The 19,700-nt window shown below is 35.4% G+C and overlaps 1 protein-coding gene across 11 annotated transcripts in view; it reads left to right on the top strand.

The window, feature by feature from the left end:
- PDE10A (phosphodiesterase 10A) overlaps positions 1-19,700 on the top strand; it is a 695,790-nt gene that overhangs the window by 649,538 nt on the left and 26,552 nt on the right. For 10 of the 11 annotated variants that reach the window (XM_077120812.1, XM_077120814.1, XM_077120813.1 and 7 more), the window contains one exon: positions 5,810-5,982. In XM_077120812.1, coding sequence (XP_076976927.1) covers positions 5,810-5,982 — 173 coding nt within the window. Of the gene's footprint in view, positions 1-5,809; positions 5,983-19,323; positions 19,463-19,700 lie in introns of all 11 variants that reach the window. The other variant, XR_013159463.1, reaches the window with a different exon arrangement.

The following is a 19,700-nucleotide window of genomic DNA, read 5'->3' as shown; positions in this document are numbered from 1 at the left end:
TTGACCCCGTTATATCCTAAAGCTGGGCATCAGGATTTTTCCTGGTGATAGGAGCCCATTACTACGCATAGGTCATAATGAACATTTAGAGGAAAGTTCCAAATTGGAATCACTGTCAGTGTGGCCCCTCTGACCACCACAGTCTCCTACATGACTGTCAAAACCTTCCCTATTTTACATTCCAAATTAGGCCTTCATCACATTTTCCCTGTTTTACTTCCTTTTTCCCCTAATTGATCATCCATTTTCCAGATATAATAGTTTGGTCTATGCTATTCTGCTGTTTAAAAGCCATCGGGGACTCTCTATGGCCTCAAGAATAAACTCCCAATTTCTTAGTTGGTATACAAGTCTTTTATGAATGGCCTCTGCCTGTCTGGAATTACACCCCTGCTATACTACACTTTTTGTCCGTCCAGAGTGTTATCTCCGTGACGTTGGCCTTGTTTAGATTCCCTCTACTAGTTATTCCCCCGAGCCCCTCTCAGTGGTCAGTTTCTCCTTATCTTTAAGGCTCAGCTCGAAGTTTATCTTGTCCAGGATGATTATCTTAAGGTCTCCCCACAGCTGGGGCACACCAGTGAGTCCTTTTCCTGTGGCCTTTGAGCACCTCGAGCATACATATATCTTCATTGTTTTCATATTGTATTGAAAGTATTGAAAGTCTGTTTGTGAGCTTTCCGCTTGCACTGAGTTAGAAGCCCAGTGAGGCTAGTCACAGCGTCTGCTCATTTCTGCACTTGCAGACACACCTCAGGGTGTGGCACGTGGCAAATGCTTGGTATGTGATGGTTGGTAAGGACAGTGGTAGAAACGGGAATATGGAAAGAGAGAATCCATATCAATCAATAGGTGCAAAGTTTGGAGACAGGAAACTGCAAGTTTTATTTCAGAGAGAGAAAGGGTTGGGAGTTATGTGAATGCCTTCAGGTGAAGTAGATTATATTTTATGGACAAAGTAGATAAGCTGTTTTCTAACCTAAATCTTACCCTAATTTTTTTTAGTAATTGTGATATGACCATTAATATTGGAATATTAAATCCTTTTATTTTCTTCCTAATGAGATGTTAATGATTATTTTGAATACTGAAGCTATCCTTTTTGAGATTTTTGCCTTCTGTGTATATTCCATGTTAAGTACTTAAAAGTAAAATTTTAGAAGTCAGACCAATTTGGAATTCAACAAATTTCTCATTATTCCATTAATCCTGAATTATTTTGTCATTTTCAAAGTAGAATCATATTTCAGAAAGTTAGCTTTTCACTAACAGTTTAGGATCGCACGACTTTTCATTAATTGTAATAACAACAGTATTTTTGTCTGACTCATTTAAAGAGTTCTCCCAATTTGTCTGCACTAGGTAGAAATTACTTTGCTACATTGCAATTATAGTAAAATCAGTATAATTATATTCCACACTATCTTTTACTAATATTCTAAAATGGATGACACAGAGGTTAGCTTAAGCCTATTCTTTTCTACAAATGTATTCTGAATGAAGTAGTCTTTGGCCAACAAATTCATTCATTTGGGGCATTTTTGTTTGTTTGTTGATTTTTCTTTCTCTCTCTCCCTTAAGTCGGATCCAAGAACTTATTCTGGTAGATTTTACCATCACTACCACCACCACTGCGATAATCATCTTAGTAATCACTTTATCATCTATTGGATGCTTACCATGAACCAGAAACTTCAGTATTTTGTGCATGTCAATGCATTTAACTCCTGTAGCAAATCTTTGAGATGCTCATTCTCACTTTTATCGATGAGAATAATGTGTATCAGAAAGGTTAAGTAGCTTGTCTGTTGACACACAGCTAGTAAGTGGCAGAATGGAAATGAATACTAGAATTGTTCAACTCCAAAATCTGGGTCTTAATTGCAGTACTACATATATCCTAGTGTGTGGTTTGGTGCACTAAATGACTAAACCTCAAAATAAGTATTTTCTATCTTTTGAAGATATTGCTGTTGTGGATCCTTGATACAGTTAGTTCCATCGACTCTTCCCATTCGAAATCACTGGCATCATTTGCCCTACCCCTGTGGCTGCCTATAGAAGTGACTCACAACCCCTGTGAGGATTAGTGGGAAGGGAGGTCTGGATTAGTTGGCATGCAGGTTTGGAAACCTGAGCTTTCCACCTTTCATGAGAATCTCATTTACAGAGCAAGCCATCATAGAGCTTTTTAGGGAATTATTTTGATTAATAACAATATTTTAAAAACTTACTGAGTAAAGTTTGTCAGTCTGTCTTTCTGCCTTCCCTCTGATCTAACTCTAAGGTTGGGTCATATAATACTTGTCATATAAGTTGACAGAGTGACTGCTCTAAACACAGTCCATATTACCTTCAGAATAATATTTCAGTTCTGTAAGAAAGTACCCCACCCTTTTTTTTTCACTCTTTAACTTTATTTCTCACCATTATCCTGTTCTGACAATGTGCTTCAGCCATACTGTTATTTGCATAGTTCTCCCCCTCCCCCATCCCGACTGATTGCTGTGATCTCGCTACTCCTCTGGGCAGGCCGCCCTTCCTGCTTCTTTACTGGTGTCTTCTACGTGTCCTTCAGGATCCCTTGCCTCCACAAGGAAAGCCTCCTCTGTGCTTTCACAGTCCTTTACTTAACTCAGCCGTAGAGCCCAATACCCTCCCTTGTAGTTGTGTGTCTAGGCCACTCTCTCCCATAAATAGTGAACTCCTTAAAAAAATGAACTTCAGTTGTTTAGGGCCTCGGACATAGTGGATACTAAATGAACGTCCTTACACAAAGCAGAATACTGCATGCTAAGTATCTGCTAAATAAATGGCGACACATATTCTTTATTTTGTGAACACAAAGTCAATGCTGTGCCAATGAGGAAGTGGCATCTTAGTACTCCAACAGTGAATTCAAATGCTAAGAAGTCATGGACTGGAACGTGATTAAGAGCTGAAAGCAGCCCTAAAGGTCATCCATTCAAAAGTGAGCTCCTGAGTAATTTTTCAGCATCTGATCAGCATTGTTTATTCCTACTACTTTCTTAGCATCATTTATCTCAGCTACTTAGATATTTGCACACAGAGCCTACATACGTTCTTTCATAGACATCAGAGTTATATGCTGCTCACCCATTTCGGGATTTTAGAAACATTCTTGAGTATAAAATACAGGCTATTCCATACTTATGCAAAACAAGAACAGCTGTGCTTGAATTGATGTAAACTTCAAAGTGTGTAAATTGGGCTATTAACTATAATGAACTTATCCACTGGTATGTACAAGTATTATATGACTTTCTGAAATTTTATTTGTTGTCAACTAATGTGAAATTAGGCCCTTAAGAAGATTTTAAGCTGTTTTATCTGTTGTGCTTATTTGCTTGTTACTTCTTTATTTTGTTTTGATAGGAGCAAAATGCTGGTAAACATGTCCTAAATTCTCTTGAAGGCAGGAGACCATTTATTATTTGCTTGTATGTTTGCTTATTTATTTATTCTCTTTACTCCTGAAAAAATATTTAAGGAGGCAGTAAAAAATTCCTAGTAATAACCTTTCATTAAAAAGGCTCTCCACTTAGCTTTTGCCGCCTGGATTCCTGTTCTGGTTGAAAAATAATTAAATAATGGATCTGAACTACCCAGCAGAATCTACAGATTCTTTAAAATAGGTTTTAATTCATAATAGATCATGGACATTTGTAAGACCCTGATGAAAACATGGATGGCACACTGAATATTTTATATCTAATTTCAGGGGATTCTGAACATCTTAAATGCCCTGGAGAATTTCTAGAACCCAGATTAAGTAGTTCCTATTTTAGAGAGATTAAAACAGAAAACAAACAAAAAACTTCAGCAGCATGCTAGAATATTTTTGTGTGATATAATTGAAGTTTTTGTGCTAAGCACTAAAAATATAGACTAAAGCATGTAAAAAATTATTTGATACGATTCTTCTTAAAGACGCCCTTCCATGGCAGACATGGGCATGAGCAGACGTGAAACAGCTGAGCATGGTCTGATGTGAGGCATGGTTATGAGGTAGGAAGCAGGTAACCAAGCATTGAGCATTGACGTAGAGGTCAGCTGCTTCATTTGAATTTTGATCAAATCAAAACAAAGTAGATTCTTTTAGCAGTAATCAGAGTAAAGATTTCCTTCTTAGAATCGTAGCGAGTTGAGGTTGGAAGGAGTTTACAAAGTAATCAAGTTCAACCACCTTTTCAATGGTTGAATCTTCCCCTGTGTCCCTATCAGTTACCACCCAGTTTGTGCTGGATCATCTCAGCCCAAAGCATGTCTAAAAATGGTATATTCCATACTGTACTTCTTTGAACCATTAGATGGTTTCTCCTTGTATTGAGCTGAAATCCATCATTACCATGTCTACCTCTTTGACCCTACTTAGGGTCATGAAAGTTGCCTTAAATGAAATTGCCCATTTATTACTAAAAATGACCAGGTTTATAAGCACTTTCTCTTCAGGCAAAGAGAAATTTTGTTAATGTTTCAGCAAATACTTGATTTCTGATAGTTACCAATAACATAATTAAAATTTATAATGTGAAAGTGAAATCCTTGTTTGAAAGTGCTTTGACAACGGTAGAGCATTCTACAAATATAAGACCTCCCTATTACTATTCTTACAAAAATAACCAAGGAAAAACTCCGGTTGCTGCATTTATCATAGGATAATTTAAAATTTTTAAGGCCTTAAAAATACATAATATAGAATGATTCTGATTATTTAAAACAAATGGTACAAGGGCAGCCTTATTTCATAAGAATAATGGGAATCAAGCAATGTTTTAGGGAAATGACTGAATTTGTAAAGACATACATAGCTTTAAGTTTTTCATGTATTTTACAGATAGATAAATGTACCTTAAGACAGATTAAACCAATTTATAGTCGAACCATGTTGACTAATAATGAAATCATTCAAAATAATTGGTGAAGCCTCCAATTCAATGCATCTTAATTATTTCAACCTTTTTAGTTTGAACAAAAACATCCATTTATCTCGATTGCAAATAAATACTTAATTTCTTCGAAGAAGATATTATTGTAAAAAGTTTTTCAAAGATTCACCTACAAAAGAATAATTTTGCATTCTGAGATACTAGAACCCAAATCACCAATGTTTTGATCTTGGTTACGGTGTACCTACTGCCTGTACCCCGTGAGGTCAAGAGGAAGATGCCCTACCATTTTTGCACCATCAGTGATTTGTGTTTTATATGAAAATGACTCCTGAAGAGGGAGTTTTTTGTTTTGTAGGGAGTGTTTTAACTGTGCCTGAACACATTTCATATTGTGGTTGTGGAACATTCTCTTCTAGGATCGATAAAACAATATTATTCATTAAGCTTGATTCAGCACATAAGAACCTCAAGTGGATGACAAGCGTGTAGGTGGCCTTTTCAGCCCACTTGTTTCCTGTATAATATAAAAAGTTCCTCACGTTTTTAATCGGTTTAAGAGGAAAAGTCTTTTAACTTAAACATTTTAAATTTTCTGGTCCTTTAATTACCAGAAGTATGCGAAAACTAGGTATATTTAAATCTCTGGGGTTTGCAAATAATTGTCACCGTAGTTAAAATAGCGCATTTAAGTGTGTTAGCATATTGTTGTTGTACCATATTTGAAGAGAAACCTAAATGCTGATTTTAGCACACTTATTTCCAGCTATTCTTTTGTTCTGCAAAAAAAACATCCTTAGTATGCCAAATGGCATTAACTTGTTTCAAATAACTGAGAATGTCATGTGGTTAGAACTTGTGCTCTTTAGTGGTGGTTTTTATTTGTATTTTCTCTGTAGTTGGAAGGGCACAATATCTTCTCCACCCTGAGTTCCAGCGAGTACGAACAGGTGCTTGAAATCATCCGCAAAGCCATCATTGCCACAGACCTTGCTTTGTATTTTGGAAACAGGAAACAGTTGGAAGAGATGTACCAGACCGGATCGCTAAACCTCAATAATCAGTCACACAGGTAAAAACCATTTTCAAATGTTTGGAAGCCTGGGAAGTGTTATCTGGAATAAATTGTATTTATATCCAGAAATGTAGTTTGGCATTTATCTGAAAGAAGAACTGTAAAAAATTTGTATATAATTTTTAAAAATTTGTTTTATGGACATTTTATTTATATTTTCTTCATTTATTTCATTTCTTAATAAAATTTATGACAGTGGATTATGAGAATAATGAAAATAAGAATTGGAATTTATACTAGTCATGCAGGAATGGGCACTAAAGAGAAAGGCTGGCAGGTTGTTTCCCAGGAGTTTCTCTGATGAATTTATTACAGACCAGGAGTTGGCCATGGGCCTCATAGACTCAAAAGCCTGATTTCTGAGCAACAGAAAATGGATTTATTTTTCAGAAACTTAATTAATCAGACTCCTTTGATTGATCTATAAATCTGAAATTTCATTTTTATTTACCTTCGATGTATATTCTACAAGGATCAGAATATCATCATTCTTTGTGATCAAAATATCATCATTCTTTGTAATCAGAGTCATTTAGGAAGCAGCCAAGTTGTTTTAATCAAAAGGTTGCTACATAGAGATGGAATCCAAGCAAGAGGAATAGGTAACGTTCTAATGGCCTCAAGCAAAAAATGAGTCTGATGCTTTCTTTTCTCAGAAGGCACGCCTCAGAAGGGATTCAGAACTGTGTCGCATCTGTTCATTGGGAACTCCTGCAACCGTCTGTATATTAGATCTAAGTCCAAGACCATTGGCCAGACCTCCTCCCTTTGATATTTTGTCGTTTGCCACCAGCATCTCTTGCTCTGACTTGCCTTTACCTGTTTCCATGCCTGACTAATTCTTCCTTAAGCAGTGCCTTCTTTCTTGCCAGACTTGGGGCTAATTCTTTTGTTCAGGTGCTTTGCATAGCTTCTCTAGGATCTTTTAAGCTCTGATCTTAACATTTCATTCAACAGCAATCTCTGTTTTGCTCATTTTCAGGTTCTTAGAAGCAAATCACTTGCATACTCAAGCACAAGAGATTGGTTTTACGAATTGATACAGATATCTAACAAAGTTTACCTCTTCAAGAATAAGTATCATTTTTATACTGATACCCAAGCCTTTTATTACGCAGTGTTTGTGATTCAACTTACCTCCACACAGGGACACATCCAGATTCTATGGAGCTTGAAACAAACAATTTGGGAAGCTTCCTCTTAGGAAAACAACACAAAGACACTTTCCCATAGAGCAGTTATGAACATGTTGCAAGAGTTCCCCCTCCACCCCCACCCCACCCCCGTTTTGGAAGGCTTTTGGAAGGGGCTGGAATCAGTGGAGAGCTCTAAAGCACACCCTCTCCACCACATCCAAATATGGATGACTTTTAGTAGTTATATTTCTGTGCCTCCAGTAGGTGTTACATGCAGTTTGTTTGTACTAAACTGGTGTTTGTTTATAGTTCTGTTTTATGAAAATTATAAAATAAGAGAAATATAGCTTGGATGAAGTACCATTTAGCCTGCTGAAATCCCTTTGCCTACATTTCTTTTAGGTTATAAATAAGGGTCATGTAAATAGTATCAAGTTTCTTGAATGCATATTATTCCTGTGTCTATTTGTCTTTTCATAAATTTTACTTATTTTCTATTGGATTTTTTACTATTTCTAAATCAGTTTGCTATATTTTTCTATATTCTCTATTTTTGTTAAGAATGTTAAATTTTTCTCTACTACATGTTACAAATATTTTTCTTTGGATGATTTTCTAAAATTTTATTCAATTTTTCTTTTAAATACAAACAAATTTAATTTCATGAGGGAAACCTGTCATCATTTGTTTTTATCAAATCTGAGTTTTCTGTCTTTCCTTAGAAGGCTTCTCCCATCTTCCCAGTTAGGTAAATATTGTTTTAAATTTTCTTTAACTATTTTCCTTTAATTTTTATATGTTGATCTTAATCTTTTTTGAATTATACTGTTAATTATGAATATAACTTTATTTCTGCCCGATGGGCAGTAACAATACCTTTTAGTGAAGAATCCTTTTTTTTTTCCATTGAATTGAATGTATTAAATTTTCATGTAAACTTGGGTAATTCTTTGGACCCCTTAAGCCATTTAATTGCTAATTATCTAATCCTCAACTAAGATCATACTTTTTTGTTTACTATAACTATGTTGAAATTTATCATACATAATCCTCATCTTCTGTTCACTTCTCAGGAGTTTCATTAAAGTTGTTACTTAGTAAGTTTTTTATTTTTATGAGAACATTTTCAAACTTAGAGAAAAAGTAGAAATTACAGATCCATACCCACTACCTAGATGCAAGAATTTTAAATATTTTACCATATTTTCTTTGCCTTTTTGTTATTGGTTGCTGGACTATTTCAAAATAAATTGTAGACATCATGAGACTTCACCCCCTTCATCATAAATATTTAAAAAGAAAAAGAGCATTCAGCCAGCTAATATTTGTTTTCATTAAAAATATTCAGAGTGGCATTCTAATTGCCATTGTGACATTTATTTATTCACTTCAAAATCAAAGTGCATTGTCTTGTTATCCAAAACTTTTTTACATGTTAATTAAATTTTATACCTTGTTAACCTAGGTCCTACAGCTTTCTTGATAAAATTATACCAGTTATTTTAGAGATTTATCACTTGCAAATATAATTTTTTTCCATTTTAACTGGAAATACCGTTTATATACTTTTACATATTTGTCAGTTTTACTTCATGTATTTTGAAACATTTTTAGGTGCATACACATTTAGATTTCTTATGTCTTCTTGATGAATTTACCCTCATCAATATGAAACAAACTTTATTTCTGGTAATATTTCCCTCCTTAAGGTTTTCAGTGTCTAATATAGCCGCACTATATTTCTTATACTTACTATTGGCATGAACTATTCTTCTCCAATCCTTTACTGCCATGTTATCTCAGTCTTTTATATTTGAAGTCTGTCTTTTGCAAGTGTTATATAATTAAGCAAATTCTGTTTTTTTAAATGGGCTATTCAGTCTATGTACATTTAATATAATAACGTTTATGATTAGCTTTATGTTTAATATCTTGTTTTCTTGTTGACCCCTTTTTCCTTGTCCCTCCTTTCCTGTCTTCCTAACTTAAAAAAGTTGAGTTATTAACTGTTCTGTTCTTTATCCTCTGTTGACAATTCTTGTTACAACTCCTTTTATTTCTTGTTATACCTCATAATCCCATTTATGGCTACCCTCTTTGTTCCTTTATGCTATTGTTATAAAATATTATACTCCTATATATTTATATGTTCAACCATAGTTCCTGATGTTTTAAATTAAATAATTAGTTGATTATTTAAAGAGCTCAAAGAAAAAAAATAAGAAAAATGGTCTTTCATATTTGTCCATATATTTCCCCTGTTCAGTGCTCGTCAGAACTTTGGGTTGATCCAGATTTCCATCTTATATCACTTCACTTCAGCCCAAAGAATTTCCTTTAACATTTCTTAAAGCATGTTGACCATAGATTCATTCAGGTTTTGTTTATCTAAAAGTGCTTTTATTTCAGCTTCACTTTGTAAAGGTATTTTCTCAGGATTTAGAATTCTAATTTGACAGGTGTGGTTTTTTTTTGTTTGTTTTTTTCTCAGCATTTTAAAAATGTTGTTCAGGTTTGGCCTGTCCTCCATTTTCTTTTTACCTGTGATGAGAAAAGGGCTGTTGTTCTTATTGTTATTCTCCTAATGTGTGTTCTTTTTTTTTTTTTTTTTATTCTGGCTGCTTTTAAGACTTTCTATGCCTTTGGTTTTCCACGCTTTGCCTCTAACTTGCCTCAGTGTGATTTTGTTCATACTTATATTGCTTGGGGTCCTCTGAAGTTTCTAGGTCCAGGGGATGCTGATTTTAATGAAATTTGGAAAATTTCAACCATTATTTCCTCAAAAATTTTGTTTGGGGGGGTGCTTTATCCTTTGTCTTCTGAGACTCTAATTACGCATTTATTGTACCTCTTAATACTGTCTCACAGGTCATGTACTTTTTTGGGTCACATTTGTAGCATCAGTTTGGGTAATTTGTAATGATCTATCTTCAATTTCACTGCTCATTTCTTCCAAAATGTCCAATCTGTTGTTAATCTCATCCAGTGACATTTTAAATTTTATTTATTGTATTTTTCAGTATAGGATTTCCTTTTGGTTCATTTTTATGACTTCCATGTCTCTCCTGAAATTTCCCATCTCCTCACCAAGAATATCTATATTTTCCTGAAACATATCCATTACCACTACCATATTTTCCTGAAACATATCCGTTACCATTACCATTTCCTGAAGATAAAAAAGTACTTTTAAATCTTCATCTATGTTTCTACCAACCAAGCCTTCTATTGGTCTCTTTGTGTTATTGTCTTCCTCTCAATTATGGGTCACATTTTCCTGTATCACTGCATGTCTGGTAATTTTGTATTTATTCAGGACATTGCGGCTAACCTGCTGTAGAGACTGATTCTATATCTTTCTCTGAAGAGAAGTAAGGATATTTCCTAGCAGCCAGTTATGTTTTCCATAGATCACTCTAAATGTATTTAAATAAAACTGTGGAGACTTAAAGTTAACCTTTGTTTGGGTGATTCTGAGCCTGTTTTGGCCTTGATCCTTAAGCTAATGATGCCTTAGTCCTGGTGGGTGAATTTTATTCCTGAGGCATAGTGACCCTAGGGTTAATGGGAAACCAGTGGTGTTTACCAAACCCTTCCAAGCTGGCAGAACATAAAGTTCTGATCCTACTCTTCCCTAATGTAGGAAGGTATAAAATCTCAGCTCCGTGCTTTTAGTCTTGAGTCCCACCCCACCCCAGTGCAGTTCCCAGGTCAGCCAAGAATTTAAGGGAAATACCTATGCCGATTTGGGAACCTCTGCCTCTGTGGTTCCCTCATTTTCAGGATTTCTCTTCTTGACTTCTAGCTGCTCTGCAGCTCTAAGCCCTCTCTGGTCATACTGTGCCTCTCTTTGGCCTTTTATATGCCACATGCTTATTCTGTGACATCCTTCAGGGAGAAGAGCTGGGTAGAAGTGGCTCTCACACAGTGTGGCTCCCTCCTTTTAGGAGGGTACCCTCCTGCTCCCCCTGCTTGTAGGTACTCTGCAGTGCTTTCAAAGTGGTGCTTCTCATTGTGTTCAGAGTTGATCATTGTGATTTCATCACTACCGGAAGCCTGGACATTGTTTTCTATCTCACCATTTCATTACATCCTACTTATCAGTTGGAAAAGATTATTTGAGTCTCCTGAATTTTAGGTATACAATTCTGTCGCCTGTAAATACATGTAATTTTTCTACTTTTGTGGTATTTATACCAACCATATTGCTTTCTTTTCTGACTGTCTAACTAGAACTTGCAAAACAATATTGGATTTTGGAGGAGAAAACAAGCACATCTAATATGTGTATGATTTTAATTGCAGTGGTTTTAGAATTTTAACTGATGTTTGATATCTTTTGTAGTCATTTTCATTTATGCATGAGTAATTTTCTTCTGTATTTGTTTATCTTATTTTTAATTAGGAATTTATTGAATCCATATCCAGGTTCTGTTGATAAAAGGTTCCTCTTAAATACGATGTAAATTGTGTTTTTTGTGGTTGTTAATATTTCCAGATTTCCTAATTTTGTGCTACTACTAAATTTCTTTACCTCTTCTCTCTCATAGAATTTCTCCTTTAATTCACTGAAGAAATCGATTTTCTACCTTTATGGGAAACTTTGCATCTAATTTATTTTTTGTTATATGATTGTCTTTTTTTTTACTGTATCTCATGTTGCTGTTGAAATTATGCTGGTTCTTTAAAAGTGAATTGAGAAGCTATCAGTTTTTCTCTGTGATCTCGAAGAGTTTAAATAACTAAGTTTATCCATCTGGGGGAAGTTAAATAGTATTCATTTGTAAAACCATTGAATTCTGGCAACTTTTTAAATAGAAGAAATTTAACAAATTTTCTAATGTCTTTTAGGGTTTGAAGCTTTGTTTTATTTGTTTTTTACATTTTATTCCACCTCTTGAGCAATTTATTTTATTTATTTATCTTTTTTAAACTGTAGATTTTCAATGTATAGAAAAATATTTGCACAAAGCATTTAAGTAATTAAATCTATATTTTTAGTTGTATCTAATTTCCAATTTTTATATTTTTCTCTTCTTTCTTTGTCTCTTAACCAGACTTGTGTGAAATTTTTATTTTAATTGTCCCATTTTTTAAAACTCTTTTGTAAAATATATCATTTCTTTGTCAGCTGTTTGTACATTTATTTTAACTTTAAATGTTTATTCCTTCCTTCAACTTTTATTGTTCTTTTTTTGTTTTTAAATTTGGGTAAAATTGGAATTATATATACACTATCATCTACTGATTTAGCTATACCCTGCACGTTTTTTATGAAGTACTTTCTTTTACTTTAGTTTTATTTTTTTGATAATTTTTAATGCCTTATTTTGTTTTCTTATTGGTTCAGAGGGTATTTAAAAGGATATCCTAATTTCCAAGTGATTTGTGTTCGGGTTTGTTTTTTTGCTTTGCTTTTCAGGGGTAATCTTATGGAGTATTGTGAAGAGAAGATGATGGGTACCATTATGAAATTTTGTAATTGATTAATATTCTCTCTCTGGCTATGACATGAGAGATTATTGTTAAGACTTTCTTGGGGTATAATTAACATATAAGAAAATAACCCCCTTTTAAGTCTTGTTCTAGTTTGCTAGCTGCCGGAATGCAACATACCAGAAACGGAATGGCTTTTAAAAGGAGAATTTAATAAGTTGCTAGTTTATAGTTCTAAGGCCAAGAAAATGTCCCAATTAAAACAAACCTATAGAAATGTCCAATCAGAGGCATCCAGTGAAAGATACCTTGGTTCAAGAAGGCCGATGAAGTTCAGGGTTTCTCTCTCAAGTGAGAAGGCACATGGCAAACACAGTCAGGGTTTCACTCTTGGCTGGAAGGGCGCACATGGTGAACACGGCGTCATGTGCTAGCTTTCTCTCCTGGCTTCCTGTTTCATGAAGCTCTCTGGGAGGTGTTTTCCTTCTTTATCTCCAAAGGTCGCGGGCTTGTAGGCTCCCTGCTTCTCATGGCTATGTCGTTCTTCTCTGCTTTCTCTGAATCTCCATTCTCCAAAATGTTTCCTCTTTTATAGGACTCCAGAAACTTATCAAAACCCATCCAAATGAGTGCAGACAGACCTCCACCTAATCCAGCTTAACAACCCCTCTTGATAAAATCACATCTCCAGGGAGATGATCTAATTATAGTTTCAAAGATACAATACAGAATAGGGATTAGAAGAAATGGCTGGGATTTACAAATGGGATTAGGAGTAAAACATCGCTTTCCTGGGGTCCATACGTCATTTCAAATCAGCACAAGTCTTGACAAATTTAACCACTATCACATGCAAGATTTAAAAAATTTCCATCACCATTTTATACTTTTCTAATCAAAGCTCCCTATGCCTGAACCAGGAACCAATGTGCTTTGTATTTATAGATTATACCAGTCTTATCCAGGGTTTTCTAGATGTCGAATAATGTAGTATGTGTGCTTTTGTATCTGACTTCTGTTACTCATTAGAATGCTTTGCAACATTCACTGATGTCAGGAATTCATTCCTTTTTATTGATAAGTAGTATCTGTTTCATTAATATATCACAATTTTTTAATCTGTTTACCCATTGATGGACAGTTGGGTTATTTCCACTTTGGAGCTATTATGAATAACACTGCTACAAACGTTTGCATGCAGTTTTTAGAAGGTTATGTGTTTTCATCTCTCATGAGTAAATAAATTCATTGAAGTGGAATTTAAAGGTCAGCAACTATCTTAGTCTGCCAGGGTTGCTATGACAAATATTGCACAACAAATTGGCTTTAAAAACAGGAATTTATTGTCTCATGGTCCAAAAATCACAGTTTCAAAAGGCCATGTTTCTCACAGGATCTGTAGCATTGTGGTGCTGGTTTGCTACAATTCTTAGGCTTCCTTGGCTTGCATTTCTGTCCCCATCACATGGGGATCTGTCTTCTTGGTCTCAGACTGACTACATCTAAACTTCCTCTGCTGTATAAGGACCCAGTCATACGGGCTAACACTAACCCTGGTTCAATTTGACCTCACCTAAACAGGACCTTGAGTCTACACTTTAACTAATAACACCTTCAGACATTCTATTTACAAATGGGTTCACACCTACAGAAAAGTGGGTTAAGACCTAGAAATGTCTTTTGTAGGACATGACTCAGTCTCTTCCAGCAGCCATTTTAATTTTGACCATTTTCTAGGATGTGTGATTTTAACATTCACATATCTCATGGCAATTGATGCTGAGCACCTTTTCTTGTGATTATTGTCTATTCCTATATCTTCTTTTGTGAAGTTTCTGTTTCTATCATGAATGGAAATTTTTTTCATATGCTTTTTCTGCATCTATTGAGATGAATATACCATTTTTCTCCTTCATTCTGTTAAGCTGCTGCATTACATTGATTTCAGAAGTTCAACTAATGTTGCATATTTATGGCAGAACTTACTTAATCAGGGCGTATCTTTCTCATATGTTACAAAATTCAATTTGTTAATATTTTTAAGCAATTTTCATATATATTTATGTGGCATATTAATCTATGCTTTACTTTTCATCTTTGTCTGCTTTTGATGTTAGAGTAATGCTGGCCTCATAAAATCAATTGAGACATGTTTCCTTCTCTTTATTTTTATAATATAATCCTTGAGATATAATTCATGTACCATGCAATTCACCCCTTTGAAGTGCACAATTCAGTGGTTTTTAGAATATGCATGATTACATGCAAGCATTACCAGAGTTGATGTTAGAAAGTTTTCATCACCTCAAAAAGAAACTCTGTATCTGTTAGCTGTCATTTCCTCCTGCAATCCTTTCTGTAGCCCTAAGCAACCACCAGTCCACTTTCTGTCTCTACATTTAGGTCTGTCTTTTCTGGACACCTACAGCATGTTGTGGTTTTTTGTAACTCCTTTTACTTGTCATGTTTTCAGTGTTCATCAATGTTGTATCAGTGCTTCTTTCTCTTTTGTGGCCAAATAACATTTCATTATCTAGATATACCACGTTTTGTTTATCCATTCATGAGTTTATGGACATTTGGATTGTTTTCACTTTTTTGCCTATTATGGATAATGCTGATATAAACATTCATGTGCAAATTACTGTGTAGACATAACTTACCATTTCTCTTGGATATATGACTAGGAGTGTGTACTAGTTTGCTAGCTGCCAGAATGCAATATACTAGAAACAGAATGGCTTTTAGCAAGGGGAATTTAATAAGTTGCTAGTTTACAGTTTTAAGGCCGAGAAAATGTCACAGTCAAACCAAGTCTATAGAAATGCCCAATTTAAGGGGAAAGATACCTTGGTTCAAGAAGGCTGATGACTTTCAACCTTTCTGTCTCAGCTGGAAGGGCATGTGGCAAACATGGCAGTATCTGCTGGCTTTCCAGTGGCTCTACCAAACGGACTCTCTCCAAAATGTTTCCTCTTTTAAAGGATCCCAGCAAGCAACTCCAACTTCAGTGGGTGGAGACACACCTCCATGGAAATCATCTAATCAAAAGTTACCACCCATGATTGGGTGGGTCCATCTTCATAGAAACAATCAAAATGCTCCCACCCAGCAATATTGAATGAGGATTAAAGGGCATGGCTTTTCTGGGGTCCACCACAGATTCAGAATGGCACATTCCACCCTTTGGACCCCAAAAAGACATGCTCTTTCCAAATGCAAAATACATTCATTCTATAACAATATCAGAAAACCTTAAACCTTTCATTACCAATACAAATGAAGTACCAAATTAGAGATAGTATAAAATCTCATCAAGTCAATTACAGGCATGGTCTATCCTAAGGCAAAATTCTCTCCATTTGCTCTGGACCTTTGAAAACTCATAACAAGTTATTTGCTGCCAACATACAAAGGAGGAACATGCATAGAATACATATATACTTTCCCATAGGAAGGAAGGAACACAGGGGTCACCGGACCCATACAGTTTCGAAAACCTGTAGGGCAAAGTCCATTAGATTTCAGTCTGGCAGTCACTTATCCTCAGGGCTTTAGAAAGCGGCATTCCCACCCTTTCCAAGGGCCTACACAGAGGCCTGCCTCTCTCCGAATACAACCTTGGGGGACATTGGGGAGAGTTCTTTATATATTTAGAGATACAAATCTCTTATCAGATATCTGATGCAGATATTTTCTCCCATTTTATAGGTTTTCTTTGAATATTCTTGATTGTCTACTTTGAAACAAGAGGTTTTAATTTTGATGAAATATGCCTTATCTATTTTTTTTTCATGTGTTGCTTGTTCCTTTGGTGTCATATCTAAGAATTAATTCATTACCAAATCCATGTTCATGAAAATTTACCGCTATGTTTCTTCTAAGAGTTTTATAGTTTTAGTGCTAACATTTATGTCTCTGATCCACTGTGAGTTAATGTTTATATATGATGAGAGGGAAGGGTCCACTTATGCTATTTTGCAATATTTGTTGAAAAGACTTTTTTCTCTATGAGTCATGTTGAAAAACAATTGGGCACAGCACAGGGATTTATTTCTAGACTTTTGGTTCTCTTCCATGGGTCTAGGTATCTGTCTTTATTCCAATACTGTATTTTGATAATCATTGCTTTATGATACATTTTAAAATCTGGAAGAATGAGTCCTTGAGCTTTGTTTTTATTTTTCAAGATTGTTTTTGCTTTTCTAGGTCCTTTGCAATTTCATATGAATCATAGAATTAGTTTGACAATTTCAGCAAAGAACTCTGATGGGATTCTGATAGAGATTGCATTGATCAGTGTATCAATTTGTGGGAGAATTGCCATCGCAGTAATGTTAAGTTTTCCAATCCATGAGCATGGGAGTTCTTTCTTTCTTTCTTTCTTTCATCTATCTATCGTCTATCTATCTATCTATTTATTCTTTAATTTCTTTCAACATGTTTTGTATTTTCCTGAATATAAGTGTGGCTCTTTGTTGTTGTGAAATTTATTCCTATTTTTAAAATTTTTTTATTCTCTTTTAAATGGAATTGTTTACTTAATTTCATTTTTTGGATTGCTCATTGCAAGTGTATAGAAATAAAATTGTCTTTGTATATTGATCTTTTTTTCTGCAACTTTGTGGAATTTATTATTATTATTATTTGTTCTAATGGTTTTTAGAAGATTCTTTAAGATTTTCTATATACAAGGTCAGTCATCTGCAAAGCCAAGGATCATTCTACTTTTCTGTTCTAATCTGGATGCCTTTTATTTCTTATTTTTGCCTAATTGCCCTGGATAGAACCTCCTGTGCAATATTAAGTGGAAAGAATGGACATACTTCACTTTTTTATTTCAGAGAATCCAGTCATGAACATATGGCGTTACCTCTAAGTTTTTGTGCATAGACTTTGATGAAGTTTTCTTCTTTTTCTAGTGTATTGAGTACAGGGTTTGTTTGTTTTTTTCCTATCATGAATGGATGTTGGATTTTGTTATGCTTTTTTGTGTGTCTGTTATGATGGTCATGTTTAGTTTTACAATTCTGTGGGTGCTGTATATCACATTGATTGATTTTCAATGTTAAACCTATATTCCTATCATAAATCACACTTGGTCGTTGTGTAGAATTCCTTTTATATGTTGCTGGATTTAGTTTGCTAGTATTTTTTATGGATTTTTGTGTCTATATTCATTATTTTGTGTCATATATTGCTATAGTTTTCTTTTCTTGTGGTGTCTTTGGCTTGGTAACAATTAGGAAGTGTTCACTCCTCTTCTGTGTTTTGGAAGATTTTGTGAAGAATTAGTATTAATTCTTCTTTGAATGTTTGGTAGGCTCTATTCATTTTTCATCATTGATTTCTCTCTTTCCTTCAGATTTCATCATCTCTATCAGTCTATCTTCAGTTCTCTGATTGTTTCTTCTACCCGTTCAAATCTTCTCTTGGGTCCCTGTAATGAGTTTTAATTTCAGTTTATTATGCTTTTCCACTCCATAATTTCAGTTTGGTTCTTTTCTAAAACTTCTACCTCTTTATCACTGTTCTATATTTGATGCAACATTATCTTCATACCTTCCTTTGTGTCTTTCCTTTTCTTCTTTGAACACATTTATAATGGCTATTTCAGTGTTTTCTGTTAAATCCAACCTCTGTTTATTTTTTTCACAGGCAGTTTCTTTTTCTAGTGTATTGAGTGCAGGGTTTGTTTTTTTCCTATCATGAATGATAGGAGTTATTATAAAAATTATATTTTTTTGAGGAGTTATTAACTAAAACTCAGGCAAATGTCAAATCAAGTTCAAAGCTAATTAAAAGTTTCTGTTGACTGCTTTTTCCCCTGGTGTATGGGTCATACTTTCCTTTTTCATTGCATGTCTCCAATATTTTATTGGAAATTGGGTGTATTAGATAATGCATTGTAGCAACTCTGGGTCCATCATCCCCGTCCTAGGGCTTCCTGTTGTTGTGTACTTAGTCACAGGCTGGACTATTTTGTGCAGTCTGTACCCCATCCCCACCACCACCATAGGCTGATGCCTCCAGTGTTGTCCCTCAGAGGAACAGCCTTGGGTTCCCCCCAGCCAGCCTGGGGTGACTCTGACCATACCCACCTGCCAGATCCAATAATTAGGTGCCAGGTATTTGCTCTGTTGTTTCAGTAATACCCTGGGGTACCTTCGCAGACTGATCCAATCCAGTTCAGGCCAATTTGAAAGGATTTGAGATTAGTTATGACCCCAGAATAACTCTTCACAGATGTCTCTTTTCCCATTTTTTCCTGAAAGCTAGCTAGACAATAGTTTGACCTAGATCTACAACAAATCTATCAGTATCTCCCATTGAGAGTGCCCAGAGGCTTCAACTTCTCCACACTCTTGTAGATTAAGTCAGTTCCTTTGGGGGGAGGTTTGGAGCTCTCTGTTTCATGGCCTGCTTCTTCCCTTTGGCAAAATGTCTGAGCCATGACTCTAGTGCTGGAGGCAGTGACAACAGTCACTACTCTTAGAGTGACATCTTGCTGGAGGAGCAGAGTGCTAGTGGAGGCTGGGGCAGAAAACCCAGGTCTCTGTTGGCATGGAACCCCCACCCTGGAGTAGAGCAAGGGTGACTGGTTCTTGAGTATTCTCCTCAGTCCGAGGGAGAGCCTCTGTCCTAGCAGTGGGGGCTAGGCAGTAGAAGGGTGGCCTTATGCTCCCAGAACACAGCCTCTGCATAGGTAGTGGGGGGCAGGACAGGAAGGGTTGACACCTGTCCCTCCGCAAATCTTGCCCTCCAGCTGGACCTGTCCAAGAGAGAGCCCTGCATTCTTGTTGGCACCAGTCTGGAATGGAGTTCCCATCTCACCAGGCTCGGAGGCGGAGAGGCAGACGTGGGTCTTCGTTGAAATATCACAGCCTCTCATTATTCTTAATGAGGTTTGATAGATTTTCTTAAATACATGTTTCTTCTCTTGTTGTAGGCCCATAGGACCATATCCACAATCTTTACATAGTTAATTTATAAATTATTTTCACTAGTGTCTCTGGGGATCAAGTCCCCAGAGTTCTTCACTCTGTCATGCTGGAAATGGAACTCTTTTTTGTTGTTAGAGAAAATAAATTTGGTATTATTATTTAAATATCTGCTAGAATTTACCAGTGTAGCTATATGGGC

Source organism: Tamandua tetradactyla, chromosome 11, assembly GCF_023851605.1.
Source record: "Tamandua tetradactyla isolate mTamTet1 chromosome 11, mTamTet1.pri, whole genome shotgun sequence".
Taxonomy (NCBI): domain Eukaryota; kingdom Metazoa; phylum Chordata; class Mammalia; order Pilosa; family Myrmecophagidae; genus Tamandua; species Tamandua tetradactyla.
This window is presented reverse-complemented; position numbering and strand designations above follow the sequence as displayed.